At 27.2% G+C, this 25,383-nt stretch overlaps 1 protein-coding gene across 3 annotated transcripts in view; it reads left to right on the top strand.

Moving 5' to 3' along the window:
* The window catches only part of LOC136085992 (uncharacterized), a 134,681-nt gene that overhangs the window by 7,567 nt on the left and 101,731 nt on the right, over positions 1-25,383 (top strand). For all 3 annotated transcript variants that reach the window (XM_065808112.1, XM_065808113.1, XM_065808114.1), the window contains exon 2: positions 4,540-4,596. In XM_065808112.1, coding sequence (XP_065664184.1) covers positions 4,545-4,596 — 52 coding nt within the window. In that variant the 5' untranslated portion in view covers positions 4,540-4,544. The remainder of the gene's footprint in view (positions 1-4,539; positions 4,597-25,383) is intronic.

Here is a 25,383-nt window from a genome sequence, read left to right as displayed (position 1 = left end):
GCTTTGTTATCTTTTATTACTATACATTACCGAAGATAATAAAATAATTTTTGTGTTATTCTATTAGAGCTCTCTTCAAACGATGTATGTGACACTTATGTTCCTAAAAAAAGAAAAAAACCATATAAATCTTTCATGCATTGAATGAAAAAAAAATGCAACAAATTGTAAACAATAATAAAAAAAAAGAAGGTAAGATTTCACACAGTTTATAAAAAGAACAATATAATGGACATGCATACCACATATATTTAAAAATTACTTATATATTATATTATATATATATATATATTTATAATTACTCAACACAATAAAGTTTTTTTAAATGATTTATTTCCATAGGTTCCAGCTTTCTTAAACAATCACAGCGTTAACTTTTGTTCAAAAATCTCCCGATTGCCAGTTTGCGCGTGTTTTCGCGCAAACTGGCAATCGGGACACTTACAATCAAAGTTAGTGGAAACCATGTGAAAATAATAGTCCTCGATAATAGTTTAATTTTAAAAGACCAATCCATGTCAAAAGTTTTGCGAGTGGTTTCTATCAATACAGACACTTTAAGCGAAACTTGAGTTTTATTTATAAGAAAACAAAGCGTATGTTTATGTACCTCATTCTACCATTGTTTTAATTGTCTTAAGATTATACTTTCACATTGATAACATAATATCAAATTGATATTTGCAGAAAAAATATTACAAAAACTAAAAATCTATATGTAAAATAATTTTTCAAACTTAAAACTTTGTAAAACACCAAAATTACACAATCTCCAAAAAATAATTTAAAGAAATTATGAAATATAAGTAATCTAATTAGTAAATCAAATTAAGGGAAAATTCTTCTTAGAAAATGCTGCTATGAAAATTATTTTAAATTGGTTTGTAGTAAAAGGTTCTTTCGATTTCGCTGCAGGAAAGTAAGTCGTCAAGTGCAGCCTGCCAATACCTAAAAAACAAAAATAAAAAATTATTACGGTCCTATCAATTTATCACAAATGTTCTATTTTCATTCAATTTTGTAAATTTTGCAAAAATTGTAACACGTTGCAAGTTAAGATATTTGTAAACGCTTTTTCATGCTGTTTTGTATATATATATATACTATTTATACCTACTAATAAATATTATTTTTATAAAATATATTGTATCAACTATTTTATCAAATTTTTTAAATGCCAAGTGACAAATAAATAAAAAATTGTATAATATTTACATTTTAAAATTCAAGATAAAGTCTTTTTTTAAAACAGTTTTTTTTTGTTTTTTAAATTAAATAATAAAATGTTTTTTAAAAATGGCTGCCAATTTTCTGAAAATTAGTCTAAAAGTCACATAGAAACATCAGAGATAAACTCATACTTATCTTTTACTTCATTTATAAAAAAATTGCGCAAATGGTCCTTAGTGTGTATGGACCAAACATTTAGTTAGAGATTTTAAAGTCAAGTCATTATTTTAGGTTTTTAGACTTTTTGAAAATCAAAAATGTCAATTTATAGCTGAAAAAATAAAATATCTCAAGACATATTAATTAACTTTTAAAATCTCTGGCTAAAAAGAAAGATAGTAGTGCAAGTATTAATTTCAAATGTAAAACTCTGTCTATAGAAGAGTTAACGTAGTGGTTTATGGAGCATCTTTTTATAGACTTATTTATTATGATCAAAATAATATGAAGAATGTGTAAAAATACATATATTCTTCCATGAACAAAAAATATAACTCATATTTCAACATATTAACACATTAAAACATTCAACTTTTGACCAATTAAGCCATGATCCTAGGATACTTAAATGCATATTTTAGTGTAGACTGAACCAAACGTAAAAATATTCCAGTTTACACGACATTCAGTTTTAATAGTTGTACAAAAATTTGCGCTGAAAGATTTTTGGCCAAAAATTAATGCCGTGAATGCTAACACATTTTGACCAATACATGATTTTATCCAAAACATTATTAGCAGAAGTTGAAAAAGAGCTGAAAAAGTTATAGAATATATTTAGTTTGATGGCATATTACTTTATTTAGGAAATTTTCATACATAAATGTAAACAAGAATATAATAACAAATAAAACTTTACTTTATTATTTAAAATTATTTCACTATCATCAAACCTTGTTATACCTTTTATTTTATCATAAAAGGATAATGAATCCTCAAACGCAGCTTTTCCCCCAGGATATTCATTGCAGATAAAGAATTTTTGATTTCAGACTTTAATCATGGTAGTTCCATAAAAACATTGAAAATCTATTAAATATAAAAAAAAATTGGAAAAGAGTAAAATATTAATGAAAAACTGTTGTGGAAAACTAAAAATTGAATTAAATACCATAACATCTTTTGAAAAATGAAAAGACAACATTTATAAACATACATGTTCCACTAATAGGTTTAAAACTTGATGGTAGATCCTCATAACAATAAACTGCAGCAATGCTTCTATGGAAGTCTTTTTTAACTTGTTGAAAAAACGTTTTATGTATTATTTATTAACTTGTTAAAAATAAATACACTTTTTTAAACTAAAATTTAAAATAAAAAAAGATGAACTTACATTTAGTATAATTTTGCACTGTAATATCAGGACTTGGTTCTATAATGTGCAAAGAATGATGATATATTGCACTTATCGTTCTAAAATTGATATTAAAAAACAAATACAAAAGATTACACACTATAATCTTTTATATAGACTTACATTGAAGTATTTAGTTAAGAATATTAAATATAATATCAATTTTGAAAAATTATTAAAAAGCTTGCGTATATGAGCTAAATGTAAAAAAACAATCTGATTCTTAAAGTTTAAAACTTGAAGACTCTGAATCACTTTATCTCTTTAGCTCTTTAGCCAAGATTTAGGTTTCCCAATATTTATGATTTTCATTCTTTATGAGGTAAAATTAATGTTTTTGTATTTTTTTACTTAATGTGCAGTCACTTTCTTAATTTTTATTATAATCAATGATTGTTACTATTGAAAAAAGTCTTCCAGTTGAACTAAGAAAAAATCATTGCTCCATATTATGTACACTAAGTTATTTCAACTAGAAGTACAACTATAAATAATGTAGAGTAAATGCTAGCTGGAGTAAATATAATATAGATAGAAATAGCTTTATAAAGTTATTAAAAGATTTATTTAGGACATGATTCTAACCTAAAGTTACTTTGTTTTAGGTTATGATCATTTCATTGTAACTATACTTGCATCTTTGTTACTCATAATTGAGAATGGTAGTTGTTAAAAAATAATTTTACATATATATATATATATATATATATATATATATATATATATATATATATATATATATATATATATATATATATATATATGTATATAAATATATATATATATATTTATATATGTATATAAATATATATATATATATATATATATATATATATGTAAATAAATATATTTATATATATATATATATATATATATATATATATATATATATATATATATATATATATATATATATATATATATATATATATATATATATATATATATATATGTATATATATATATATATATATATATATATATATATATATATATATATATATATATATATATATTTGAATACACACAAATATTTATATAATTTTTCAAAAGGTTTGCATATATGTGAACTAAGCGTATAGAAAAAAAACTGTTCTTTGGATTTTAGCACTCAAAGACTCACAAGTTTTAAAACAAACTTTATATATAACTTTTACAAAGATCATATTTATATATATATATATATATATATATATATATATATATATATATATATATATGAATATATATATATACAATTAAGATTAATGAGCACTCTTTATTGAGGAGTTTAAATATATATTAGTCTCAAGGAGCCTAATATATATTTAAACAATTTTAAAATTTTGTATTCTACAAAATCGAGTGCTCAATGTTCTTAACAGAACAAAGCAATTATAAAATAGTAGAAAATCATTAAACAAAAATTTAAATTCTTAAAAATTTTAAGAATCTTATTTTATTAAAAATTTTAAAAATCTTAGTCTAAAAAAATTAAAATTTAAAAATTTTAGTCTTAAAAGATTTAAGTTTCAAAAATTTTAGTCTAATAAAATTTAAAAAATTTAATTTTTTTTTAAATAAAAAATATTCAAAAGACACCACACTGTTTAAATATATATTGGAATTAAAAGGTAAAAAATTGTCAAAATATATATGGGAAATAAATTTTTGTCAAGTGATATATATAAATATATATATATATATATATATATATATATATATATATATATATATATATATATATATATATATATATATATATATATATATATATATATATATATATGTATATAAATATATATATATATATATATATATATATATATATATTTATATATATATATATATGTATGTATATATATATATATTTATATATATATATATATATATATATATATATATATATATATATATATATATATTAGTTAATAAATTTGTACATTTCAAATAAATAAAAACTTTTTATATAGACAATATGAGATGTTTGGCATGTATGATTTTGGTTTCTTTAGTTGAATTATCAGCTGGTAAGCTTTACTTAGTTTCATAATATCACGCAGGGGTGAATCCAGCATTTTTTGGTGTTGGAAATAGTTAACTAGTGACATGGAACAAGCTCCCAACATTTTTATCTTTCTACTTATGTCAAATAAGGATGCAGTGTAAAAAATTGAAATATTTAGAACTGTGAACAAGAAAGCCTCAAAATTTTTGCAAAGCATCCTTATTTGCATAAGGACGAAATGCATTTTCTGGAAGTTAGCCGTCTCAAAAACCAAGAAATGCTGTAACAGCCTCTGATAACACATTTATACAGTTAATCATTTTTTTAAAGTTTTTATGTTTATATTTAAGTTCATATTTGTAAATTTAATTTTGATTTTGTATGTTTTTATATTCAACAAAGCGTATTGTTTGAAAAAGTAAATTAAAGAGGCTGTTTAAAAGTGTAAGGTTGTAAAAAGTAAAAAGTGATATTTTAGTAAAGTTGTGTGGTGCAAAAATATATATATATAAAATCTGAGCGCATGCCTAATATTCTAAAAAAAATAACTAGGAGAGTTGTATGATTAGTTTGCTTGCCTGCTTACAAGTCTTTATACCTGAAACTCCTTCCCTACTTTACAAGATATTCTGAATCCAACGAATCAAAATTATGTCCATCCCTACTCCATCATAGATAGTCTAGATCCACCAAATAAAAAAATCTAAAAAATGCCTTTTATTTATTATATGGTCAGGATCTATAATATTATGTAAATATAAATATGTATATATAAATATAGATAAATTTTTTACAGAAAACATATTGCTTTTATGCTAATTCATTTTTGACACTTTCATTTTTATTATGACAATGTTCACAAACATTTCAATCTTACTTCAATAAAATTTCCCATACATGTCCTACCAAATTTCTAAATCTAACTTAAGTTAAGTTCGTAGCAATTTTAATATCAGGGACTATTTGCTTAAAAAAATTTCTTCATATTTTTAATGAAAAAGAAGTCTTTGTTTTAATCTGCAGTTTGAAAAGGTTTGAGGCTCGTTAAAAAACGGCATTTACTAAAGATGGGCTTCAAAGTATTAGATTTCAAATATCTTTTTTGAAAATAATTCTTTTTTTAATTTATTTCATTAAGGTTTAAAATAAATCTTTAAAAGTTATTATATTTTCTTCAGCTTTTGTTACTAACTAATGGTTTTTTATTTATGTTTTTGTTGATATTGATTAATCACCCCTAAATATTTTTATTGCATTGTTTTTATTAAAACATAACGCATAATTTTTTTCTAAGTCGAGAACTTTCTTGATTATCCCATTTTTGTATTCTTCTCCTTTTTTTAATTATTCAGGTGGAAAATTGTTGGCAAAAATTTATTTTATTGCTAAATCCCTATTTGTTAGTCGATGTATGTGCATTTAGTTGTGCCAATTCCTATTTGCCAGTCGATGTATGTACATTCAATTGCGCCAATCCCTATTTTCCAGTCGATGCATGTACATTTAATTGCGCTAATCCCTATTTGTCAGTCGATTTATGTACATTTAAAAAGCAAAATCCTAAATTAGTTTTCAAAAAATAATTAAAAATATATAAAATATATCAATAAAAACATTTTATTTAAATATGATTTAATTTTGACGACAATAAAAACCGGGTTGCGTAATTAAAAAAAGATTTTTTAAGCGATTGATTTCAAAATGTAAACTTTGATGTAAAACGTTTTAAAAAAATGGCAAATATTAGCGTTTTTTAGTGTAACTTTTTAAACTTCAACATCGAATTAGAGCACTTTTTGTTGATTTTCAGACCTATGTTTTAACACGATTCTTAACCAGCATAAAATTCTCTATCATAATCAGCAATAAAAAAAAAAAATGGGGGGGGGGGAAGAAACTAAAACACCTATGTAACCTCTCGCTCCTATCATGATTTTTTATTATTGTAATTTCTTTTTTTTATACTTTTAATAAACGGCAATATAAGTTTAAAAAAATTAATAATGTACAAAAAGCGTATTAAAAATTAGCATTAATCAAAGTAAAAGATGATTTTTTTTAATTTTTTTTTGTTTTTAATAACAAAATTGAAAAGGTAGAGCTCAATGTTGGTTTTTACTTTAATTTAACATTTTCAAACTACTTTTTTTTTATTTTGGTAAATGATTATTTTCAGTATCCATAAAATTATTAACATTACGTGGAACGCATAGTCGGAACTTACAAGGCAAAAAATAAAAAAAAAGACTTACTTTAAACAGTATGTAGGATAGTGGGTTTCGTTACTTACATTCTCACTAAGACTATTCCAATTTATGAAATTCTAAATGTGACAGGCTCAATCATAGAAGCTTCTTGAAGTTAGATTTTTAATGTAATTTTTCTTTTTTAGTATATAGATCGTTAAAAAATGGCAATACATACATCATTGGAAATGTTATAATACAAATAAAAATTGTTACAAATAAAAATTAAAAGTTGCCTGAAAAAGCTTGTATTACAGGTTTTACGCACTGAAAATAAAAAATTCATCACGAAACTACTAAATTTCAACTTTTATGAAGAATTAAAAATTTTTTTTAATTTGTAACTTTTTCATATTTTAATATTTGTTAGTCAATAGTGTCTACTAACTACCCTGAGAAGTGTGGCTGAGATCATCCGTGATCTCAAGTACTGAGATCCGTGATCTCAAGTACTGAGATCATCCGTGATCTCAAAATATTTTGAAAAACTGATGATTTTTTAAACAAATAGAAAATTTCTTCGAATAAAAACAATTTATTTTCTTGTTTATTACAAAAACTGCTAAACACTTCTTTTAGGCATCACAGACTCAAATTTAAAGAAGTAAATTTAAATTTCGTGTTGTTTTTGATAGGAAGAAAGTTTTTTATTATTTTAATTTCCAGTGTTTAAGGTTTTAAAATACATAAGTACTTTAAGAAAAAATAGTTCTAAATTGCATTTTGGAAGTCCCACTAATTGCCCAACAACCACATGAATTTCTAAATGTTGTTTAAAAGATTCTTTTTACTTTGTTCTTTGTACTTTAAATTGTTCTAAACTAAGAAAATGGAGAAAATCAATTTAATAAAAATTGTGCAATACTTTCAAGTTTTGAAAAATACTTTTAATAGTATAGATAGTGGAAAAATGATTTAGTTGAATCACCAAAAATGAATCAGCAAAAAGAAGTCGACCAACAAAAGAGCTTGATGAGTTGAGTTCTCGCATCATAAGACAATTGATAGCAAATATATAAATTAAGTCATAAACGGAATCTGTCAAAAAAATATTGTTAGTGTCACAAAGAACAGACTTTAATAAATTCTAATTTAGTCAAACTATTTAGTGTCGTTAAAACGAGTTTACACGAATTGTTATTGCTTTACACTTAGACACTTTTCACGTTGCAAGAGAAAATGACGTCTGAAGTAGCTTTTGCTTACTTCTTTGATTACAAACTTTCAACAAGTGTTTATATATATACTCATAAAAAAGCACAACGCAGATTTTCATCTAATCCAGATAATTCCGGAATTAAAACAAGTGATAACCTTTAAAATTATTGAAGCTACTAAAGCATAGGCCAAAGTTAAACAATAGGACCTTATAGATCAAACATCCAAGAGGCTTGTGAAACTAAAAGAAAAAGAAATTTTAAAACATTTAGATAACAAAAAAATTAAAGATTTGATGAATTGAAGAAAAGGTGAATTAATACTAATCAGAAGTTTGGGTATGGACGGAGCATAAGGTCACTCAAAATACCATCAATGTTTTAATAATTCCAACCAAGATAACCATCAAGATTCGGATATATATTCACAGCAACATCACCTCTTCGACTATATGTACATTCAGATTCAAACAATATTTTATGGAAATAACATAATGTCTCAGAGAATTAGATTCTGTAGACCAATTATGCTGGACTATGTAAAGGAAAATAAAGAAGTAGTATCAAAAATTAAGGTTGAAATTGAAAAAGAAATTTCTAATTTATATTCTGGTAAAGTTTACCTTCCAGGACATAAGTATCTTTTGATTAACTATAGTTTTTCCTTTCAATGATTTTTGGGAAATCTTAGTTTACAACACAAATTCTTTGACACAATGTCTTCCAATTTGTCATGCCACACCTAACAGGATTAGCAATCTAATAATCTTTAGAAAGAATTTGTTACATATGGGCAAGCAATTTGTTACATATGGGCAAGCTATTACATATGTGGAGGGATTGCGCTGTGGCATATCACAACTACATGCTTGGTTTAGGTTTTCTAAATTTTTTTTTCCATTTCATATAGAATTAAAATAAAAACTTAGATAGTAAATAAAGGTTTTAGAAAGATGAAGATCTATTGAGAAAAAAGTTATTAATAATAACATGTTTTAATAATTTGATTTAAGAGTTGATGAACCAAGAGCTGTCGGATCAGGAACTAGATTACATAACATTTTGTTTGCAATCAATTGCAACACCCAAATGCAACACCCAATTGATCAGGAAAAAATTGATAAATAATGCAATGATACTTATAAGAAATTGTTAGAAATCTATGATTGGCTCAAGGTCCTAGCTTTTAATCACAAAGTATTAGCACATGCTGGGAAAATTTTCATTAATTCACCAGTTTCACTAGGTTTAATGGAAGCAGAAGTAGCTGAATCTCAACACAGAACTTAAAAATTTGACCGTGAATACCATGCAAGGAAAAAAAAGCAGTGTAACAAACTTATTTGACAATTTTATTCGATGTATACATACTTCTGATCCCCTTGTTAGTCCAATCTTATCAACTAAAAGATTAACAATTAGAAAATGTTGCGCCTGTTTGTTTTTTTTTTTTTCTGCCAAAACTTTTAACTTTTTCACAAACCTTTGTGAAAAAGTTAAAATTTTGTTAGCAGTTTATAGCAGTTTATAGAGAAAGTTCATCTGAAATGGAATCAAATGAAATTATTGATTTAGACTTATTAAATTATATTTAAGTATTGACAACGTTAAAAAAAATCCGAATTAGATATAAATATAGAAGAATAAAGTTCTAAACCGTATAAGCTGTATAATGTTTAACTTTATAATTGTTTGGTTATTATATAAATTTATTTAATATATAAAGAAATATTAAATTAAATATTTAAAAAGTTGCAGTGATTCGGCTCAAATCAATGGAGATTGAAAACAAGAATATCCATAAAATATATTTATTAATTTTTTTTTATTGTTATTAGTTTTATTATTGTTAATAATTATTAGTTGAGAATCAAAACGACAGATTTTAATTCTCAACCAATAATCTATTAAAGTTTGAAGATAAAACTGTTTAAAGTGTTTACTCTCCCCAAATGAGGGGATTGTCAATTTTACATGATCATAACTTTTAAAGAATAAAATATTTTTCGCTGAAAGTTAAAACCTGTTGGTGAATTAAAATTTTGTATAAGATAGGAATAAGTTTTCTATTGAATCCATTACCCTAATATTTGGGGTTGGGGCTAATTTTTTTGGGTATTTTTGATCAGGGCTTCAATCATCGCAATTTTGTTGCAAAACTGTATACTTTTACTTAAGTCTAAACATAATAAGTTTAGATCATTTAGTAAACTATTCATTGTTTAAACAATGTCGAAAGTATCTTTTATAAAAAATCCGATTGGTGACCACAGCGCTCATCTGCATCTCCCGTTTCCCTCTCCCACGCCTTGCTTCGCTTATAAGCTGGATAAACACAAAAGTATCACCTAAGTATTAATCTGATTTTACTCATTCAAGGCTTAATATCCACATAAATACAAAAATTATAATTTTGATCTCCAATTTCAATGGTATGTTCCCACTGCGCAATGCTATGTTTCCACCGCAAATCAAACGGGGTTTAAATAAATTGGAATAACAAGAGTTTGCAATAGTGTTGATAAAGACTTAAACAATGTTCGTTGATGAAATAATTTTAATATACATTTAAAAAAATATATATTTAAATAATATATATCGTTTTGTGTAAAAGTATTATATATTGTTCTATAAAAATTTGATTAATATATAATGTTTTTTGAAAAAGTTCAACAACTACGTTTTACATAAATTCATTTTATTTGTAGTAGAAACGTGAAGAAAATTTACAATTTAAAAATTTTTAATTAGTATACTAATTCAAATAACCTTTGTTTTGGCCTAATTGATTTTGGGGATCGCCTTTTTTCTACCGCTTTGGGTCCCTACATCTCGTGATCTGCCACTAGGCACGTACGCTGTATACCAACTTATTTAGATCGGAAAACGTCTTCTTTTCTCTACGTACATACGCATTATTTATTTCAAAATTATCCCTCTTTCTCCTTCCCAAGTTTTAATTTGCATCAGTTTTTGATCTTTCATTTCAATAAATAAGAATCTTAAATAAACAATTTTCACGATTCTAATTTTAGATTAAGTTTGTTGAATAAAATGACAAAACGAAATGTTAAAAATATTCGCTATATATATATATAACTTTGTTGAATAAAATGACAAAACGTAATGTTAAGAATATTCACTTCAAGTTTACGTTTATACGGCAAACTTATGGGAAAAATCTCCATTTCCAAGTTTATTGCGAATTTGCTATCACTATTCGTTTTAACAAAAGTTATGTTTCATCACGACGTGTCATGAAACAGACCATAATAAGTGGATGACGTTTCATCCACTCATCATTGGTCAATATTTGGTTAAAGTAATGGCTTTAGAGCAGCAGTAGTTTTTGTAATCGTTTAGTTATAAGTTTTATAGCGGCAATCTGAGGTGAACGCTAGTGTCCGAAGTCTTATTAAGCATGGTCTTTTATCTAGCGGGACTGATGCTGAAAACAAAAATATTGTTTATTTTTATTTATTCATTACAAGAAATAATAAAAATTATTCATAAAAGGTTTAATATTGATGAAGCAAAGCAAAACCAGACATTAATATGCTGACAATTGGAATTACTGCAGAAGTTACATCATAAACATACTTTTTAAAAGAGTTTACTGTAGGTACATCAATTGCATCCTGCTCCAGTTCATTTAAACGGTTTGCAACGCGCTTTGTAAGAAGTGCTGACTTTCTGGGTAACCTTTGATTAGTTGGGGTTTTAAGCAGGCTATTTGTTTTATAAAATATATGCTGAATTTGATGAGAAAAGCTGTAGTTGTTAAACATAAAGTTCAACCTTTAAATGACAAGTAATTCAGTATTGCAGCATGAGGTCACTGCGTTCTTTGAGTGTATTTAAGCCGAGTGTTTTTAGTTTTTGGTTATAACTAATTTTAATTAACGATATTGTGCGTTGTTGGACACGTTTGAGTTAAGCAATTTTTGAGAAGAGACAACCAGGTTTGGACACAAAATTTTAAATGCGGTACCTCATATACAGTTGGTACAGTTTTTTCATGGCTGGTGAGCTCTTACACCGAAATGACTCTTCAGACAACCAAGCATTTGATTGTCTACTCATGCATATAGGCATGTATCTTAAAAAAAAGTCGTTGTGTAACATTGTTTTTAATAATAAAAATATTGATATAAGGTTGTGTACAGTTTTTCATAATCCTATCAATGACGTCTCCGTTATCTTGCACCGTATAGGTGAGAGACACAGCTTGTAGCTATAAATCTTGACTTTAATTCTCTTTATGAGGGCGACATTTGGTTTGCGATAAGTTTTAACACTCTTTAGTAGGTCGTTAAATCTTAGCAAATAAAATTAATTTAGTCTTTGTTTTTATTTTGCTATTTAAAATCGTGATTAAATTTTCTATTACAATAATCATAAAAGTACTTTTTTCTAAACAAATCAAAAAAAAAAAAAGTTATGCTTATCTTTAACAATAAAATGTTTTTTTGGATAAGATTTAGCTTCTACGTCAAGATTGTCAATATAAAAAACAAGTCCAAATTTTTTTCTTTTGGTTAGTCCCCACCAACCAACGAAAAGAGATAAAATATTTAAATAACTTTTGCTTTATTTGTATTATTGAAGAACTCTATAATTCTTTGGAAATATAAATAAAGCAAAGTTAATTGCAATGTGCGTCACCAGGTAAATTTATTTTATACCTCATCAATAAAAAAAACTTTTTTACTTTTTTGTAATTAAAACCTAATAATTTTTTTTTTTTGTCTTTTGTCGTTTGGTGCCCCTATCATCTTGGCGCCGCAAAGTGAAAAATAAAGGTGTGTTTCGGACCAAAAAGTGATAACTTTTTTATTACTAAAAATAGAGATTAGAAATTTTGCACCAATGTAAAGTAGTATATGACGCTTCTAATGAAATACTTTTTATAGAATTTTTTGTAATAAAACATTAAAAATAAATAAATAAAAATCAAAAACTTCAAATTTGGCATTTCTTTTATTTACCCTTTAGCATAATACTTTACAAATGTATGAAACTACCTTAAAGTTATTAGAAACGATGAAAAATACATAAAATGCTTACTTACTAATTATATAAATATTTAAAACAGCTTCTTAATAACAATTTTTAAATAATTGTTCTTATGAAATAATGTATAGGTATATTAAAGGTACTATATCATAACTACATAGGGACTTTCAGTTCCTGAAATCAGTTCGTTGACTTTCAAAAGCTGCAGAGTACCTTCATCAAGTTCTTGCATATTTTTGTTATACGGTTTTCTAATGCTAGTGATGAACGGATCGGAAGTGTACAAAATAGTATAAAATACATCTTGATTTGTAACTGATCGAAACCATTTTCTGGCATCATGAAGGCAAATTTTTTTATAATCCTTATTATGGATTCTTGCGCATCTTCTGAAAGTTGACCAATAGGAAGTACTGCAAAATGTTTTATGATATTTTCTCTGGCTTACTTTTTCCATAAAATTTGATATTAAGTTTTTTTTTGTTTTAATCACCAATCCTTAATGATTCCACGAGTTTTGCTTCAGCTTCTTCTCCTATTAAACAAAACGTCTGAAGATTAAAGATATGCTCGAATCCATACACCTTAAGTAACAAGGCATTTTTTTTTTTTTTTGCTGGATTCTGACGAATCTCCATAAGAGACGCACGATCATTAACGTTTTTCAAAAGAAGTAGATAGAGTGGAGTCGGTAATTGCCTCTTCTAAGTTAGGTAAAGACACACAATATTCAGAATCCAACCAATCACTGTTCTTAGATAAAAAAGCTTCTTTTTTCCGTGACGCCTGCATCCATCGTTTATTAAATGTTAAAATAATGATGAAACACAAGTTGTACTTAGAAAGTTGATAATTTTCTTTTAAAATTGTTGACAGTGCCTCAACTGTCCTTCCTCCATCAATATAGGAAAGCAATAACTTACATTTCGAACACTTAAAAGTTGTCTTGTCATACGTTTGCACGTATGCAAAGACGCCGGGAAACGTATGCGTCTTTGCATACGTGCAAAATTTTAAATATATATATATATATATACATACATTTATAAATATATATATATGTAAATATATATGTATATATATATATATATATATATATACATACATATATTTACATATATGCATCTATATATTTATATATATATACATCTATGTATACAGTTATATATGTGTTTATATATATATATATATATATATATATATATATATATATATATATATATATATATATATATATATATATACATATATGCATATATATATATACAATAATAATAATAATAATAATAATATTGAGCTGTGGCATAAAACGGAGCTGACCAAATGAATATGGTTAACTATCACAGCTGAACTGTATATAATTTTCATATTGTTTTCTTATAGACATCGTAACTGTTTTTAAACGAACTAGTAGTTTTGAAGTTTTTAACTGCATGCGAAAGTGTGTTCCAAACATTAGACACTCTATTTAAGAAAAAGTATTCTCTTTGACGACAGTTATTTGTGAGCTGTTTGATTAGTCGTTCCTTATTTCTTCTTAGTGCACCTGCTGACCCAGGAAAGTTGCTAGATTGGGAGTTGTTTGGAGGGTGGATCCAGGATGTAGTATTAAGACTAGTGCTTTCCTTAAAATACTGAATTGCATCACCCGTGTGCTTTGATTGATTGGATATTGAGTAGGGCTAGTCGATCTTATTTTTTTTCCCCCTTAATGAATGGCATAATTTAGTTGTTCTTCTTTGTAATGTGTTCGATAACTTTTTCATCAAGTTTGTTGAATGCAGCTCATACAGGTTTTCCATACTCAAGGTGAGGTCTCACAAATGTTGTATTAAGTGATTTAAACATTGAAGGGTTCCAATATCTAAACGTCTGCTAGAGTGAAACTAATGCTGCATAAGCTTTAACTGCTGCATGTTTTGATTGAGCTGACCATTTTAGATCGCTGGTTATCAAAATTCCAAGATCTCGCTCTTGGTTGGAAGACAATACCAACCAGTAGCGATAGTATGTTCGACTGTTATCTTTATTTTGTATGCTAAATTTGTGGTCATAGATTATTGTTTTGGACAATTTTTTTATCGTTAATACTTTGCATTTGCTTGCATTAAACTCCATTTTCCAATTATCTGCCCATTTAGCAACAGCATCAAGATCTTTCTGCAGCTGTTCAATGTCAAATGATTTTTTATTATATTTATTAGTTTGCAAAGAGCTTGAACGAACATTTGACAACATCTGGCATGTCATATTTTGTATATATAAATATATATATATATATATATATATATATATATATATATATATATATATATATATATATATATATATATATATATATATATATATATATATATATATATATATATATATTTATATAGAGTTCCCATATCTCTGAGATCTACGGAATGTAAAGCAAAATAATAAGGATCGGGGGATTTCAGGAAAAAATTACAAAATCTCCTCTTTACAGAAGTTTCTATTTCATTTTTATAAAAATTTCTAATTAATTTCTTAAATTTTGTTTTTGATATATATCTGAAAATATGAAATTTGTTAAATGTAAAATGGTTTTAATCACTCTACTATTTTTTTGAGAATGCTCAAGCGGCACGCGAATTCCAAATAAACCAAATTTTTTGTGGATCTACTCAAATAAATAATTAAAAATCACTAGTATAAGAAATAGCAGTATCAAAAATTGAAGAAATTTCACAAATCTATCAAAAGTTTTTGGTCAAGGTTAAGACGGCGCTGCAAATATGAGTAGTAAACTACTCAGGGTTACAAGCAAGAACTAGACAACAAAATCCCACTGCCAGCTTTGTGCACTACTGTTCTCAGAGGCGATTCTACAAATAAAAATGGGGGGGGGTGAGGGTTAGGTTTAACCCTTAAAAGTACGAATTAGTGCCTAAAAAAATGAAAATTTACTTAAATGAATTGTGGCAAAACCTGTCTAGCCGATTACATTTCTAAAAAAAACCGACTATAACTTGAAAACCACCTTCTTTGTGGAAGGGAGAGAGGGGGGATCTTCACCCTTTCCCTCAAAGAAGGAAGTAGGAGGGGGGTCAACCTCCTTTTACCATATCACCATTGCATATTGTGTGTCCCCCTTCCCCTCAGGCTCATAATGTCCTACGTACTTGCATTTTGATGTGATTAAAATATTGACATATTTATTTTTAAATTGAAAACTCATGATGAACAACGTGAAGCTAAACATTTGATTAATTACTTTGATCAATTTTCGACATTTATTTTGATAATCGTACAAAATAAATTACTAGAACCCATAAATATAGTCTCAAAACTCCTAACCCAATTTCAAACCATAAAAAATTAAAAAACTCTGTCGTTCAAAAAAATATTTGATGAATTACAATATATAAACACATTGAAAAATTTATAGAACGTCGCATAGTTGAGGTGTAATATAAAGTAATGGACATAGTAATTAATTAATCATTAGATTTGAATCCATTTAACAATAATTTACCTTTTTTTAAGTGTCATCGCCAACCTCGTGGCGTCATCTGATTAAGGTATTCTGGGTTAATGAGAAGTGTTACAACTGACATTTCATCTAACTTTTTACCTCAACCGCTTTGATTTAAAGTTTGTCTCTATGAAAAGAATTTTTTTCAATGAACCAAATTGCTGAACTTCTTTTAATTCACACTGCAGCCTTAAGTAGCTTGTAAGGTAGCTTTTCCGATATTATCGCAGCATGCCTCAATTTTTTAACTTTACCGATGACAGCAGCTGCAGCATAACAAAGTTTTTCAAAACTGAAGTTGATAAAAGCATATTTACAAAGCAGCATGTCACAACAATGTCTTTGCTCTTTGGACACTATATTGATTGAGAAAGCAATTGCCTGCTAACTTTATTTAAAAAGAATGATTGACCAATTTGCAAAGGTAAAAGAAAGAAAAAAATAATTTAATTCTGCCAAAAATTAGAAATCCATAAAAACTTTAAACTAACTCAATTTTAAATTAGTTGTTATTAAGTAGATTAAAATCATAAAACTTATATTCAAATGAAGAAATAAAACAGCAATTAAAATATGTTTATATCTTTCTAACCCAGATAAGAAGAATTTAAACATATACAGAAACACTAATCAGATGACAGAACGCATGGCTTTTTCCAAAGAAAGACTTGCAACGTTGAATATTTTGAATCAGAAATGCTAACCTTACCCTTTACTTTATTTTCTACAGGATTATTAGCATCAGAAATGCTAACTAACTAACTGGTATCTAGGAATGAGGAAATAGGAACATATAAGATATTTCTATTTCACATAGTGTATTACCTCTATGATATAAAAACAATTTTTTTCTTTTTTCAACTAATTTCGAGAAAAGAGGGGGCGCATCAATTTTTCTTGAATGAGGCATTAAATAAGTTGCTACGCCACTGGGTACCAAAAATAATTTTTTGATTATCATATAATATTATATTTTATAAAAGGTTAAAGTATTACTAATTTCACAGACTTTACAAAAAATAATCGTTTTTTATTTAAAGCCAATAAGAATAAAAAAATAAATGCATAAACAAAAACTAACTTTTTGTAAAAAAAATTATCAAAGTCTACAAAATCTAGATAGAACAGACATTCATTAACAAGTGTTCTAAATTTCAATCATAAACCATGTAGTAGGGGAGGAGAGAGGGGGGGATAGGGTCCAAAATTAACTTTATTTAGATTTTTTATAGATTAATTACTTTCTCTTAATTAATTTTTTTATGCTGATTTCGAATTTCACAATGTTTTTACTTCATTATCAATATTTAGCCTTCTACTTCAATTTTAATAAAAGTGATTATTTTGTCAAAACAATTTACTGTTAAGTTTAATGAAATCATTATTATTTTCAAATATAAGCGATGTAAAACAAACAGTAAATTTTTTTTTCATTTTATTAATGAAACATGTAATCGCTATGCCTAGTTATAAATAACACAAAAAATTAGACATTGTACATCATCAAGATAGTTTAATATTAATAATAATTTGTTTCGACTTCTATTGAAAGAGCGAAATAACTTTGTGGAAGTCATCGTAGGTGATTGTGGATTGCTGTAATGACTTTCCAAGTAGAACCTTCAAATTAGTACCATACTTTTTTCGAAGTCAATTTCTATGAGTTCCATACTGACGCTCAAGTTCAATACAATTTGTAACTATTATATCGACTCCAACGACTTGATTAAAAACGTAATACTCATCAGGTAATCGATCATTGTTTCTTTCTCCAAACCCATAATGCTATCCTCTTTGGTGTTGAAGAACTATAGCTAAACTTTCCCGAACTATATTTGCAAGAATAATGCAATCATCAAAGTTCTTTGATGCGTATTTTCGAACTACATCAACAACTTGTAAGCCATAATCTTCTTTAATGAGATTTTCAAAAAGTCTTTTTGATACTCCTTGAACACATGGCTCTTTAAATTCAAAGAATTGTTCATTTATGACATCATTAGATAAGCTTGTATACATCTTGCTAAAGAATATTTGCAGTTAAGAATGCGTGGCTTTGCCTTTAGTTTTACAGAAAAATGATGAAATGACTTGCATTCCAAAAGCTGCTACCACGACTTAAGTAACTATAATGTAATCAAAATTCATAGAATCTTGGACTAAACAAGCAAGTTTATTTGCGATATATTCATGTTGGTCTAAAAACTCCTTAAAGTCATCCCAGTGAAAGCAAACTATAGAAGAACATTTCGACAGACATTCAAATCGAACATCTTTAAAATCAAAAAAAAAAATATCTTTGTTTTTACGCTGCATAAAAGTTTTAAATTCTTGATGATAATTCCATGGTTTGAATAAAACTCGGACCAAACAAGTTTAGTACCCATGATAGAAAGGTTAAGGATAACGTTTCCGTACTTTTGTTAAAAGATGTATCTAACAGAAAGCCTTTAAAAAGGTTATCCATATTCATTTCATTTTTAATTTGGTTTAGAACTTTTTCAATAGCTCTGTCACAACCTAAAGCTGTATGTGAAGTGCAAAACAGTTGACCAGCAGGAATTTCTTTATCGAGTATATCAGCTGTGATTTTAGATATTCCTATATTATTAACAGTACTGTCAGTCATATGAACATCAACATTCTGGTATAGTTCTTCTGTGGTGTATTTTGAGGCTTCCTGTAACACTTCGAATGTTGTTTTTATTCCATCTGCAATATTTGCTGTAGTTTCTGAAGCAATTGCTAATATAGGCAAAGGAAAATAATATTATCGGTTAATATATAAACCAGAAGGTGCAAAAGTCCCAACATGCTTTCGAGTGGAAACCCCTGAAAAAATTTGTTTGAGTAAATATCAATATTTTATAAATTTAACTTCATATACATAAAGTAAATAACAAAATTAACTGAAAAAAAACAAAAAATTTATTTTGGGGGTAAAATGGTAGCTGTAGCAGGTGCCAAAAATACCAAATTATTGAAAGACCCCGGCCAACGTATCTAAAGATGTACACAATTTTAACAAAATCTTTTTTGCTTACTTGTTCTAACAAGGTAGTTCTGTGATATGAGCGAAGCAGACTTTTCATAATAATTTTGAATAGGCTAATATATTGGACCGAAGTACATGTAAAAAATTTGACCAAGTTTTATGACTTTGTTGACCTTTAAGGACTGGATTCAATTTTTAAAAAAATCTGTCAAGTTTAAATCACAGAAGATAATCAAATAAATTCATACTTAAAATTTCAGCTTCACACCACTTTTAGTTATTTAGATATGCTGGCCGGCGTATTAAAAACTCTTAAAAATGCTAACATAAAAAATTTCAAAATAGTGTAAATATATATGCAAATCTATATATAACAAAAAAGTTAAATCTTAAAATGCACCAGTTTGATATGGGTTTTGCTCTTTTTCAATAGATTTGTCATATCGACCCTCCTTTTGATCACAAATTACTTGTCTGCGTTTCTTTGCTCGTTCTGTGTTTTTATATATGGCTAAGTATAATCGCTTTTGGTTAATTTTCTTACATCCTTCTAACAAATACTTTCCAGGTCTTAAATTCATTTTTTCTAAAATTAAAACACTAGCTTGTCTACTAATGTTAAAATGGGCAATTGCATCAAAAGTGCCAAAATTGAAGATGAGTATGCGAGACATAATAGCTTTTTGGTATACGCTCCCATATTGTCATGTTAAAAGACTCATTGTTATTTTGAGTAAGGCCATGAAGACATTTTTTTAAAAGAATGTCACTATTTAATTCATCAAAAATTGGCTTAAGTTTCTAAACAATAGATATTGGTAAGTCATGACCAGGTCTGTATGTTGTCTGTATAGTTTGCATTGTCACGATTATACTAACACCAAATATCTGAACCTTCTGGATAGTGAGGAAAATGTAAATTTTCATTTTTTGATGAAGCAACATGATAAAGTGTAGCTCTTACAGCAGATTTCTTAGCATTTAAATTATTTTTGTTTTGGCGAATTGCAATGCCATAATAATTTTGGAGACGATCGATAGTTGCATCGGTCAATTTTCCACGACAACCAAGACCTTTTTCTTTTTTTTAAATTATGTAAACGTGTTCCAAATCTTTTTTGCACATGATCAACATATTCAAGTTTATTTATAAGAATACCTTTTATAAACATTTTTTACAGCATCATAACCTTTGCTATCTCCATCACCATAGAAATCAGTATATCGTAGATTATGTTTTTCAATAGATCTACTCCACATTCTGCGGGCTCCCTCTGGCTCCATTCCACCAGTTAGTCCTTGGTAATTAAAAGTACATTTATGTTTATCATGCTATTTTTCATAGGCTAATGGGCTTTCTTTCTTTAGATGTTCTTTATGAAAACATGCTTTACATACCTATATTTTGAGAAAAACATATTAAAATCCGAAGTATATAACATCAAATAGATTTAAATATTTTAAAAAAATAGCTATTTTTTATAATATGTTAATTCTTGAGCAGCATCCATCATAGTGTCTTCAGTTACAGATTTTACTGTATTAGTTAGTTTTATAACAATTTTATTATAATTATTAGTAGTCATTGGTTTAGGCATGTCCATTAATGAGACAAATCTTGAGAATCCAGAATAGCCTTGACCACATGATCTCATAGCATATACAGCCCTGGTATTATTATCAAAACATTTTTGTATATTCATTGTTGAGGTGGAAAATTCTCTTGAATAATCACATACACAGCAGCAAGTGTTGAAGATGTAAATGTAAATATGGTTTCTCCATATTTACATTTACATCTTCAACACTTGTAGTAACATTTATGTTGATATCTACAATATTCGATTTCATATTTACATCCATATTAACATTATTTACAACTAACTCCTTTTTTACATTAAAATTTTTTTTCCTTTTATTATTTTTAGTTCTTTGTTTAACTCGCGTTAACTTTGTTTAACTTGTTTAACTGCAAGCCTTCGCCATTGTAGAAGATTTATGATATATTTATGAGCTTTCCAGTAGCTGTTTTTATACTAAAGTTGTTTTGAACAATGGAAAATACAATTTACTTGATAAGATTTAATTTTCATATAAAAAAATTGGATTTTGGACTACTTTTTAGTATAGGTAAAAAATAGTGCCGTTGCTATGGCGGTTGTTAAGGAAGCTTAAAATACTAGGTTTCAGGGATTTTCCACTTTAAGTCAGTTGCGTGAGTTATTGTATCGTTACTATTTTTAGCTTGAACAACTCTCTCTGCAATCAAGCCAAGAGAATACGCGTGCATCTATTTTAGTTTTTTACGTATGGCACTGCGTGTTGTGAGTGAATTAATTAATGAATCAATAAATGTATTCTGAATAGCTTCACAATCATTTTAATCGTACTTAGATATACGGTCAGTTTCATCTGGAATTTTCTATTTTGTTTTAAAATTCGATTGCCGATTACATTCAGTGCAATTTGCATTTCCCTCATTGAGAATCCTTCTCCATCTAACTCTGCACATGCATGGTAGATATCACTTAAGACTAAGTCTTTTGATTATCGCACATTAGGTGGAACATAAGTAATGTGAGAACTATCTTCAAATATTAATTTTGATCTTGATCTCGTCATGTATGGCGGTTTTGGTTCACTTACATCAACAAACATAACTCTCTTTTTTTTAATTGGTTCAGTGTCTTTTTCAAAGAACTGATATTCATTTTTTGTTAATTCTTTTTCAAGAAATGAAAAAGAATTAACAAAAAATAAATATCAGTTTTTATTTTTTAACGCAACTATTATTCATTTTAATTCAAATTTGTCCAATCAAAATTAAAATTGCACAAATTTTAACATAAAGTTGCGTAACTTTATACGCAAAATAACCGCTGCAAAGATTCTTCTTTTATATGCCTTTTTTTATATATTTTTTTTGTATCTTTAAAAATGCTTAAATAGAAGTAGAAGGCCAACTACAAAAAAAATAGAGAAACTGAATTGCTTTTCAATATTTTCTAAAAAAATTAATAAAGAATAACTGGTTAAATAAAAAATGTAGAAATTTGGACCCCCCTACAGGTAGATATGCTATCAAGTCCATACTATAAAAGGAAAAAGTAACATCCTAATTATTTATACTTTATTGTTGACCTTGTACCTATACTTTAAAAAAAATTTCAACCATCAAGCATGTAGCTATGTTATCAAATCAATAATATTAAACAAAAAAAGTAACATCCTAATTATTTATACTTTATTGTTGACCTTGTACATATACTTTAAAGAAAAAAAAAAGCAACATGCAACTCATGGAGAAATTAGTTGTAGATATAGAAAATGAAGTAGAAAAACTCAATTGAAATATCAAATAATAATCATTGATTGAAGATTTCATGACCATATATTTTGATTTTGAGAAAGTCCAATTTATCTAAAAATAACAGACCAAAGCCTCATTAAACAGTCATATGGAGGGCAATAATATTTCGTTCCAAGCACCTTTAAGCAAGTAACTTAAAACGATAACTAAAAAATGTCTAAGTTTCAACAGCGGTTCTCTGTGACAAGACCTTGAGGTCTTTTTAGAGTATCCGTGCTCTTTATATTTATCCTTACATTTTTTAAGTGTAATTATTCTCTTTTATATCTTAAACGTTTGTATTTAAAATCATGTAGTGAAAAACTAAAACAAAAACAAAAAAAAAACTAAAGAAAAAAAAAATTTGGTTGGCCTAATACAGGTTATCCGTTAAAATCGGCTAAAGCAGAAAAGTGGTCCCAAATCATTAGCAACATGCTTACAACTTTAATTTTTTAATTTTTTTTCTGTTAAATGCAAACTTTTTAATTTTTTTTCCGTTAAATGCAAATATTTATTTAACAAGGAAATAAACAGCCTTCATTTTTTTGATTAGAAAATGAAAAAATTGAAAAAAGATACTTTTATTTTATAGCTGTTGAATGATAATTCAACAGCTATAAAATAATAGTAACTTTTTATACGAAAATATTTTTTTTTGTGCTAAACTTGTGAAGTAATTCCCAAATTTACATTACGTGAAACAGCCGTGGGAGATCAGGTTAAAGACTCGATTTTATTTGTATATAAAAAACGTCGTTTAAATGAATCAATCAATAAATTATTCACAAAAATAAATATGCTTATGCATATTATTATTTATTAGAAATAACAAAACCAAATAAAAACAGACGCAAAACGAAATATTAAACAAAAAAACAAAAAAAATAGTGCAAAGAACTTTCTCATTACTACTTCTACTCGTAATGCTACTGCTACTGCATCTGCTACTGTTACTCCTACTGCTACTGTTACTGCTACTTCTACTGCTACTCCTACTGCTACTGCTATTCCTATTCTTATTGCTACTGCTACTGTTACTGCTACTGCCACTACTACTAATACTACTACTACTACTTCAACTGCTACTACTACTACTACTACTACTACTACTACTACTACTACTACTACTACTACTCCTCCTACTACTACTCCTACTACGACTCCTACTACTACTACTCATACTACTACTCCTACTACTACTCCTACTACTACTCCTACTACTACTCCTACTACTACTACTACTACTACTACTACTACTTCTACTACTACTACTACTACTACTACTACTACTACTACTACTACTACTTCTACTCCTACTTCTACTACTACTCCTACTACTCCTCCTCCTCCTCCTACTACTACTCCTACTACTACTCCTACTACTACTCCTACTACTACTCCTACTACTACTCCTACTACTACTCCTACTACTCCTACTACTACTACTACTACTACTACTACTACTACTACTACTTCTACTCCTACTTCTACTACTTCTCCTACTACTCCTCCTCCTCCTCCTCCTCCTACTACTCCTACTACTACTCCTACTACTACTCCTACTACTACTCCTACTACTACTCCTACTACTACTCCTACTACTACTCCTACTACTACTCCTACTACTACTCCTACTACTACTCCTACTACTACTCCTACTACTACTCCTACTACTACTCCTACTACTACTCCTACTACTACTCCTACTACTCCTACTACTACTACTACTACTACTACTACTACTACTACTACTACTGATGATAATAATAATAGAACAGATAATGACAACAACTAAAGGAACAAAAATTAATGTTATTTATTTATATATTAGCACCACTACTAATATTTAAACTAGTAAAAGAAGTGCCATGATAATACCGACAAAATGAAATTATAAGAAAAACGTTAATAACTGAATAAAATAATGAAATCGTAAACAATAAATGTTAATAGATGAAGAAAAAAGAAGTATTATCGAGTAAAGAGTAAATATTAATTAAGGTTAATCATGGTATTAGAGATCATAGGATGAAGAAAAAATAGTATCACTAACTAAATATCTAATATAAATACCAATAAATATAATTATAATATTAAATAATAAGTATAGAAATATTAAATAATTCTAGTATAAACATTGAGCATGGTAACTATAGTAATAATAATCTTTTATTTTATACATAGTTGTCAACATGGCTTTGTTTTGTATCATTTAAAAGGTGAGCTGAGCAGGTCTTGAATTTGGGCCTTCTCATTTTATTGAGTGGGGAAGATTGTTCTACTCATTGATGCATTGATGCTTTATAAAGTTTTTGTCATTTTTTACTGTTTGACTGTGTTCATCAAACATATTTTTACATGATTTATCATTCATCATGCCAATCATCATCGATGAGGATAAAAGGAGATTGTAGAGTTTGAAACTGGCTTTGAAAAAGAAAGAAGTTTAAGTAGTTTGGAGTCTACCATGCAATTACCAAGAAATCATAAAAAGATACATTTCATAAGTTTGGTGTTGTCATAAAGTTTTCCAACCTGTAA

The sequence above is a fragment of the Hydra vulgaris genome, chromosome 10 (assembly GCF_038396675.1).
Source record: "Hydra vulgaris chromosome 10, alternate assembly HydraT2T_AEP".
Lineage (NCBI taxonomy): Eukaryota > Metazoa > Cnidaria > Hydrozoa > Anthoathecata > Hydridae > Hydra > Hydra vulgaris.
The sequence above is the reverse complement of the archived record's forward strand: the minus strand, read 5'-3'. Positions and strand labels throughout refer to the sequence as shown.